This window comes from Pistacia vera, unplaced genomic scaffold (assembly GCF_008641045.1).
Source record: "Pistacia vera cultivar Batoury unplaced genomic scaffold, PisVer_v2 Contig482, whole genome shotgun sequence".
NCBI lineage: Eukaryota > Viridiplantae > Streptophyta > Magnoliopsida > Sapindales > Anacardiaceae > Pistacia > Pistacia vera.
Genome location: NW_022196315.1, coordinates 125,375 through 134,868, shown reverse-complemented (window position 1 = coordinate 134,868; position 9,494 = coordinate 125,375). Strand labels below are relative to the sequence as shown.

The following is a 9,494-nucleotide window of genomic DNA, read 5'->3' as shown; positions in this document are numbered from 1 at the left end:
TTCGTTCTCTTCCTCTGAGCTTTTCGCATTTCCTCCTCTTTCACATTAACTGAGCATCATTCACGTTCTGCACCTCTGTTGAATCATAGCCAAACTCACCAGAACCAGAGACATAATTTGCCCAACAGAGAAACAATCTGCTCAGCAATCTCCACTCCATATCCTCCAATCTGGTTCAGATCATAACCAAACTCCAAACCAATGTTTTAGATAATTATTCTAAAATCACCAGTTTGGGGTTGATGCAAGGGGATTAGGTTTTGGATTATGGTGAAATTGGGGGCCGGTGAAGCTGTCGTCTTCGTTTGGGAAGTTGACTTTGGCTTTCTTGCCACGAATCTTGCGGGCTTCTCTGTCGTAGGCACGGGCTGCTTCTTCAGCGGTGCTGAGGTACCAAGCCAGACTCGGACCCCTTTTCTTGGGTCACGAATCTCAGCTGCCCATTTGCCCCAGGGCCGTGCCTTATCCTCTGTACAAGTTCTTCCTCTGCCTTTTCGCTTTCTTTTCCACTTGCCCATTACCTGGATCAGTTTCTGTTCAAATTCTAACTCAGAAGGCTTTCTTCATAAATAAAGAAGTGATAGATAAACTAACAAAAAAAAAAAAAAAAAAAAAAAGGAAAAAGTGTGTACCTGAAGATAGTCTGTGGTCGTTTGAGTGAGTGTCATGTGCGTGAGGAAAATACTCAAAGTTGTCTGGGTTTGGTAGCAAAGGTGAGTTAGGCCAAGGTCTGAAGCAGTGACACGGCGCCACCTCGGCGAGGTATGAGGTCTGCTATGACAGCACCGCCACACATGTTTAAGTTTATGAAGAGAAGTATTTGATAAATTGAGATTAAAAGAGAGATGATATTGAGGATATAGTATATGACAGCAAACAAAAGGTTTAAGGACTTGGAATTGTTTGAATTGGGAGAGAGAAGATTGATGGGGTTTTGTATTGAGAGGAAAAGTGGGTGGGGTGCATACAGAGTATTTAGGAAGTTTTTCAGATTTTCGTGTCCTGGTAAATTAATATTTGATAGTCTTCTAGAGTCTAGATTATCTTACTATTTCAGTATTTCTTACCACTTGGCAACCCTATCTCATTTTTAATTCAATTACTTAATTAACCTTCAAATCCACTACACTCGGAGCCAGCTGCTCCTTAACTAGCCCTCTCATATTTGTATTTGATTCTTCTCGTTTTTATGACGTAAGTTTATTTTTTATATAATATATATGTATCTTTGTCTATTTTATACTTTTTTTTTCTAATTTTAAATAAATATTATGTCTCATGTAATTTAATAATAATGAAAAGACAAACTTAGTTAAATACAATAATTTAGCCAAGCCAGAGCAGTATATGATTATCATGTGGTCTGAAGGTCTCATATGTGGGTTGAAATTGACAATATTTTTATACAGATCCTCAGACCTGTCACTACTATATATTAGAATACTGCCGCTAAAAGCTAGTGTCTCGAGAAAGTCGATAATTTTGACTTCAAACTTTGGATGGTCGGTCAGAGTTGATAGCTGCTTGATTTCAGAAAATGCTTAAAACACTCTCTAATACTAACAACGGTTTATCACAATATACTTTTATTTATGTCAAGTTGGACATATTAAAATGAAGGGATGGATTGTTGTCCAATTTACTCTTTCGCACCTAATAGCAGATTGATCGTAGAGATAGTAACGTGAAATTTTAAGCGCGTTTGGTTGGGGGTTATGTAAGATTACTGGAATTATATCATTTTATATTACTTGATTACCATATTTGATTGTCAAGTAATATAAATTTTGGTAATATTCAAATACCAATAATAGTTACTGTTGGTAATATTAAAGGTAATCTGATTACCTTTATTTTCTTATATATTGTAAGATTACTAGGGTAATCTTTTTTTATTACAATTCTATCCCTTATTATAAAATTTTAGGACAATAATACCCTTACTTTTAAATTTATTTATGATGATCTTGCTTTTATCATTTCACCACATTAATTAACTTTTTGAAGAAAATTACCCTTGAAATCAAAAATAATTTTAGCTTACCCAAGCCACCACCCCCACCCACCTGTCGCCAGCCAAACCATTGCCGGCCGCGACGGGAAGTTGCTGATTCATTTGAGTTGCCGGAGTACCCCCTAGAGGCTCCGATATGGCCGTTTCTAGGCATATTTGGTTGAAAAGGCCATATCGGGAGTAATCTGGCTATTTCCAGCCAGATTGATGGCCAGACCCTTGGCCTTTATCGAACGGCTAGATCTAATGGTCGTTAACAGCCAGATCTTGCCCAATCCATGACCGTTAACGGCTAGATCTCACCACAATCTGGCTGCTAATGCCATATCTAGTCTATATGGTCGTTTTCGGCCACATATGACCAAAAAGACCAATCGGGGCCTCTCGGTCATGGTGGACTACTCACGGTGACTCCAGGTGACTTCTAATGGTGGTTTTGTGGTGGCGGCAGGTGGTGGGTATGTTATTTAATGACTAAATTGCTCTCTTTTTAATATTGATATAATATTATTTTTAATAATTCTTTTAACCCCAAGTTCAAATTTAGCTAAAACACCCCTGCTATAAAAACTTTAATTATACAAAATCACCCAATCCATGACGTAACAGTCAGATCTCACCCAAATCTGGCTGCTAATGGCCATATCTATTCTAATATGGTCGTTTCGGCCATCAATATGACCAAAAACGAACATATCAGGCCTCTCGACATGGTGGGCTACTCACGGTGAACTCCAGGTGACTTCTGCCGGTGGTTTGTGGTGGCGGCAGGGTGGTGGGGGTGATTTTGTTATAAATTAAAGTTTTATATAAGCGGGGGTGTTTTAGCTAAATTTGAAATCTTGGGGATTAAAAGATTATTTAAAAATTAATAATAAAATAATATTATATCAATATTTAAAAAAGAGCAATTTAGTCATTTAAATAACATACCACCCAATTTATTCCATCATAACCATATATTAATATAACATACTCAGCCATTTATTCCAACTAACTAAACACATTTTCCTAAAAATTCTCAATAATCTTCAAGGTATAAAGATTCCAGTAATCAAACTATTAATATGAACATCCTAGGTTTTATAATGCCAGATGGAGACATTTTTTATCTAAATCCCGAATGGATTTCTCCTAATTTGTTGAAAGAATTGGACCCTACTTGCTATTCTAAGTTCAATGAATTTGTGTCCAATTTGAATTAAACACACGTGTGTCAGAATATTTTTTTAAAATCTATTGCATTTTCAATCCTCGCACGTGCAATGCAATTTCTCTTATAAGTTTTATTTCTAAAACTTTTCTTCTTCTTCTTCTTCTTCTTCTTCATGCTTGTCTCCCTCCACTTTCCTCATATGATAGTAAATACTACTGTACTTCTCTGCGGTCAACTTGAACAACAACTTCTCTTGGTGAGAGCTTAAAATGTAAGGCTCAGATTACTCACTCATTCCCGGTAATATTTCTGGCCGTCCACTTTACTCTTTTTAATCACCTTGGTAATAACATTTTCTGAAATTCATTAGCACTATTTATAAATTTCGTTTATTTTGAGTTTTAAAGGTTAACCAGATTTTAAAAATAATAGTCTGCTAATTTCGCTTTAAACATGCTGTGATTATGTGGATAAGCACCACTGCAGAGAAGCTTTTACGCATAATATATGATTGATCTTGGAGGTCTGGGGGTAAACTGTAAAATTAGTGTAGAGCGTGTGTCTGGTTAGTTAATGATGGTAGGAAAATTTTGTGAATTCGCTTTACAAGGTTTTGGTAGCTTCTTAGGCACGGTTTGTATTTTGATGAAAAATAGTTTCAAGTTAAATTTTTGCTTAAGAAGCAAGTTTGAGGATCAAGGACAGATCTTGTCTGATCTTTTCTTTGTAATCTAAAGCATATATCGGGATATTTTCTCGCGTGATTTTTAAGAATTAAGAGAAACCTAGACATTATGAAGAAGGTAAAACTATGATTTTGGTGAACAGCTTAAGACCCAGTTTTTGAAAGATACTGACATTGATGCAGAACATTGTTGGGAGAATATGTGCATAATTTGATTTGTGTGTATTTAATGAGGGGAAGGTGATACATAATGTGATATTTTTGCTTTGTATACTGGTGTATATGCTTGTAAAATGTCATCTCTTGTGTTTTATGGCATTGATATGTGTTGATCTTCGGATCTAGCATTAGCCTGCTGTATAGTATATTTTGTAGTGATATATACTGTTATCATTATGTCATTATAGCCTTCTTTTTTTCTTTTTAATTCTCAGATCCATAAGGCAATTGTTCAATGGAGTCTTGTGATTGCATTGATACGCAATGGCCCCAGGATGAACTCCTGGTGAAATATCAGTATATCTCAGATGTATTGATTGCCCTTGCATATTTCTCCATTCCCCTGGAGCTTATATATTTCGTGCAGAAGTCAGCATTTTTCCCATACAGATGGGTGCTAATGCAGTTTGGTGCTTTTATTATTCTCTGTGGAGCAACCCACTTCATAAACTTGTGGACATTCTCTCTGCACTCCAAGGCCGTTGCTGTGGTGATGGCTGTTGCAAAGATTTCTTGTGCTCTTGTGTCATGTCTAACTGCTTTGCTACTTGTTTACATTATTCCTGATCTATTGAGTGTCAAAACTCGAGAACTATTCCTGAAGAACAGGGCCGAAGAGCTTGACCGGGAGATGGGCCTTATCCTTACTCAAGAAGAAACTGGAAGACATGTTAGAATGTTGACTCATGAAATTAGAAGCACACTCGATAGAGATACAATTTTAAGAACCACTCTTGTTGAGTTAGGTAGGACCTTAGGCTTGGAGGAATGTGCATTGTGGATGCCTTCTCGAACTAGTATCACTTTAGAACTTTCTCATACTCTAAACCACCAAATGCAAGTGTCTTCTGTGCCAATAAACCTTCCTATAATCAATGAAGTCTTTGGTACTGCTCGAGCAATGCGTTTACCCTATAACTGCCCACTGGCAAGGACCAGACCTCTTGTCGGAAGACACGGGCCGTCTGAGAGTGTTGCTGTCCGGGTACCTCTTTTACATCACTCAAATTTTCAAATCAGTGATTGGCTTGACTTCTCTGCAAAAAGCTATGCAGTCATGGTTCTGATCCTCCCTACTGACAGTGGTAGAAAATGGAGAGACCATGAGTTGGAACTTGTGGAAGTAGTTGCAGATCAGGTATATATCTCAATGATAATATCTAGATATGCTCCATTAATAATAATCGTCCACTCTATAAATTCTCTCATTTTGCATGTTGTTTCCTATTCTTGTTCAATTTTTCTTCCTTACATTTATTGCCTGCTACTCCCTTCTATAATGAAAAAGTTGAAGAAATACTAATAGAACATCTTCTTCAATGACTAATTATAATTCTTTAATCTTTATGAGGTTGCTGTTGCTCTTTCACATGCTGCTATACTGGAAGAATCTATGCGGGCCCGTGATCAGCTCAAGCAGAAGAATGATGCTTTAGATTTGGCTCGTCAAGAGGCAGAGAAGGCAATCCATGCTCGAAATGATTTCCGTGCTGTAATGAACCATGAAATGAGGACATTGATGCATGCAGTTATTGCATTGTCTTCACTTCTCTTAGAAACGGAACTAACTCCTGATCAAAGGGCTATGATAGAGACAGTTCTAAAGAGTAGTAACCTCTTGACAACACTTGTTGATGATGTTTTGGATCTTTCCCGACTTGAAGATGGTAGTCTAGAATTAGAAATTGGACCATTTAATCTTCATGGAGTTTTCAGAGAGGTAATTACTACTAATTCGGCACTAAAAATAAGCTTGCTCCTTTACAGTTCTCATAGGCATCTTAATTACATCATTTATTTTATGTATGTAATTGTAGGTCATTAATTTGATAAAACCTATTGCATCTGTAAAGAAGTTATCCATGAATATGATTATGGCACCGGATTTACCAACGTATTCGATTGGTGACAAGAAACGGCTCATGCAAACTATTTTGAACATTGTGGGTAACGCTGTAAAGTTTACAAAGGAGGGTTGTGTTTCGATTAAAGTGTCTGTTGCAAAACCAGATTCTTCAAGAGACTGGCGACCTGAATTTTACCCTGTGTCAAGCAATGGCCACTTCTACCTACAAGTACAGGTAGTTGACTACTGCATTTAACTTCACTAAGCTTGTTTCATTTGAGTTTCCTGTCTTTTGCTCTCTCCGGGTTGTACCTTATAAAGTTCAAGGTACTCTTCCTAAGATTTGCTGTTTAAAATTTGAGAGCTTTCGAAGTCATATGGGTAAGTTGAGGTGCTCATATAAAGTATGGGCTTGTGGGTGTGACCGTGTGATTCATTTGGCTAGTCTCTCTTCGTTCCCGCTTTGTAGAGATTGTTTGGGATTTCTCACTATTGCATGTCAGTTGTTTTTTGTTGACCCTGTTATCTCTGATAATGAACTGCAGGTTACTGATTCTGGCTGTGGTATTCCGCCACAAGATATTCCATTTGTCTTTACCAGATTTGTTCAATCTCGAAGTGGTTCCAACAGAAGTACAGGTGGAGCAGGACTCGGACTTGCCATTTGCAGAAGGTATACCGGAAGCTATGCATTTCAATACACTGCAAGGAGAACCATAGTGTAGAAGAAGTTGTCTAACTATTTACTCACAAAAAGAGTAAATACCAAGCAAAGTCATGCTTGCCTCATATTCGTAAATATTTCCTAACTTACGTTGCAAATAATTGAATCAGGTTTGTTAATCTCATGGGAGGGCACATTTGGATTGAGAGTGAGGGTCTCAACAAAGGTAGCACAGCAACATTTGTTGTCAAACTTGGGATATGCACCAAGCCGTTTGATTTATCCACACACCAAATTGTACCCAAAGGTCGAGTAAATCATGGAAGTGCAGATCTCACTAGGCAAAAACCGGTATTTCGAGATACTGATGTGGTGGCTTTGTCCAAAACACGATACCAAAGAAGCCTGTAGGTGGCAGTGACAGCAGCTGCAGCATTCAGGGACCCGCTTATTCAAGAAATGATTTTTCTTCATATACTACTATAAGCTGTGTCAGAGAAGTATGAATCCAATATTAACCGTGCAACCAAGAATCGGATTCCAATTACTACTATAGCTATAAATGATAATCGCATTCCATTTACTAGTATAGTCATAAATGATAAATGTTAAATGATGATATGCTGCCATTTGTTCTGGGTTAAGGTTTATTATAAGTTGCAAATTGATAAAATCTTTAACTAAAGCCATGTTCAGTATTTTTGATGAAAGTAACTTGATCACCAATTCACCACTGCGCATGATCACCAAACACCAGAGTGGACGCCGTCACCAATTCCAATTTTAGTAAAGCAGAAATGAGCCACGTTTTGAAGGAAAAAACCAATAAATAAAAATAAAAATAAAACCAACCCATGTACCGACCCGTGACCGTGAAGCAAAGCAAAGACCCCGACATGTATATTTTCTGATACTGTTGCCAAAGTAACTCAAAAAAGGGCGAAAAAAGGTAATATCATCAGTATAATAATTTAGGGAAAAATTCAATGCTTCAAGCCATATGATATAATGTTTTATTATAACAGATTATAAGGGATATTATATTAATGAAAAGATAGATCACCTTGAAGAATATTATAAATGTTTGGAAAATGTATTTAGTTGGTTCGAATAAATTAATGAGTAATATGTTTGATTGAGAGGATAAATGCATAGACATGTTATATAGATTATTAAGTTGATTCTTTTTTAATAATATTATAATATTATTTTTTTAATCTCTTACGTTTGAAATTTTGTTAAAACACTCAAACCATATAAAACTTTAATTTGTAACTGGCAGCTAACACTACCGTCCACAGTCGACGAAATGACGCACGACTGACTGTATATGACCAATCGTGAGCTGACAAAGCCATTTCCGACCATGGATCCGACTCACAAAAGGCCAGATCTCGCTGATCTTACGCCGTTACGATAACTGGTGGTAGTGGCCAACAGTGGTCTTGGATGACTGGAAGTATTTTGTTAGCTTTTAAACTTTTTATGACTGTGATGTTTTAACTAATTTCTCAAATGTAAAGGGATCAGACTAATTGTTATTTAACAGACACTTGAAGGTAAGTTCGAAATAATATTTAATTAAAAATAAAATAGTTATAAAAATCAAATTATCCGATAATCTTTTAATTTACCCACTACATTAACAACAGTAAATACTATTTACAATAAAAAATATCTATTGTAAATAATATTTACTAGTAAACTCTATTTACCACCGTGACAGTCGACGGAATGGCGCACAACTGATTGTATATGACCAATCGTGCCCTGACAAAGCCATTTCCAAACATGGATTCGACACACAAAAGGCCAAATCCTGTTGATCTTACGCCGTTACGATAACTGGTGGTAGTGGCCAACGGTGGTCTTGGATAACTAGGAGTATTTTGTTAGCTTTTAAATTTTTTATGACTGTGGTGTTTTAACTAATTTCTCAAATATAAAGGGAGAGTTTGGTTGGAGGTGATGTGGGATTACACGGGTTATATCATCTTATATTACCTGATTACCATGTTTGGTTGTCAAGCAATATAAGAAATCGGTAATCTTCAAATACCAATAGTGGTTACTATTTGTAATATCAGAGATAATCTGATTATCTCCATTTTCTTAGGTATTCTAAAATTACCAGTGTTATTTTTTTTTGTTACAATTTTATCCCTTATTAATAAAAAATTTGGACAATAATACCCCTACTTTAAAACAAATTACATTAATATCTTATTTCAATTTTACCCTTGTTTACTTAAAATTTTGGACAATAATGCCCTTATATTTAAAATAATTTACAGACCACCACTGCCACCCAACCACCACCGCTGACAGCAGGACAACCACCACGGAACGCCGCCAAAAAATCACCGGAATCCCTGAAAAAGAACAAGATTCTGTGGGAGGCTTCGATATGGCTGTTAACGGCCATGGACCTGGCCGTTAGCGGCCAGATCTATTCTTGTCGGAATCAATCTGGCCGCTACTGGCCAAGTCCATGGCCGTTAATGGCTAGATCTCATCCAGATCTGGCCAGAAATGGCCAGATGGCCAGATCTAGCCTGATATAACCATTTTCGGCCATCAATATGGTCAGAAACGGCCATAGTGAAGCGTCTTGGTCACGGTGAGCTAATCACAGGGACTTTTCAAGACTTCCGGCGGTGGTTTGCAGTGGCGACAGGAGGTGGGGGTGATTTCATCATAAATTAAAGATTTATATAAGCAGGGTGTTTTAGCTAAATCTGAAATATTGGGGGTTAAAAAAATTATTCAAAAATTAATAATAAAAATAATATTATATTAGTATTTAAAAAAGGGACAATTTAGTAATTTAAATAACATACCCACCAATTTATTCCCTATAACCAAACATATTAATATAACATATTCACCAACTAACCAAACATATTTTCC

At 36.7% G+C, this 9,494-nt stretch overlaps 1 protein-coding gene and 1 pseudogene across 1 annotated transcript; one reads left to right on the top strand and one right to left on the bottom strand.

Annotated features, from left to right (window-relative positions):
* Positions 1–225: 225 nt before the first annotated feature.
* Positions 226–796, bottom strand: LOC116146699 (annotated as a pseudogene).
* Positions 797–3,349: 2,553 nt separating this feature from the next.
* On the top strand, positions 3,350–7,234 carry LOC116146714 (ethylene response sensor 1-like). Its single transcript, XM_031432136.1, has 6 exons — positions 3,350–3,470; positions 4,290–5,212; positions 5,426–5,794; positions 5,892–6,155; positions 6,466–6,593; positions 6,755–7,234. Exons 2-6 carry the CDS (start codon positions 4,310–4,312, stop codon positions 6,993–6,995), a joined length of 1,905 nt encoding a protein of 634 aa, XP_031287996.1. The 5' UTR covers positions 3,350–3,470; positions 4,290–4,309; the 3' UTR covers positions 6,996–7,234.
* Positions 7,235–9,494: the final 2,260 nt, after the last annotated feature.

Bases quoted from the DNA above. Each gene is read 5' to 3' on its own strand.
- LOC116146714 (XM_031432136.1), top strand. From the start codon at position 4,310: ATGGAGTCTTGTGATTGCATTGATACGCAATGGCCCCAGGATGAACTC. The intron at 6,156-6,465 runs GTAGTTGACTAC...AATGAACTGCAG, and splicing joins ACTTCTACCTACAAGTACAG to GTTACTGATTCTGGCTGTGG. The intron at 6,594-6,754 runs GTATACCGGAAG...TAATTGAATCAG, and splicing joins GGACTTGCCATTTGCAGAAG to GTTTGTTAATCTCATGGGAG.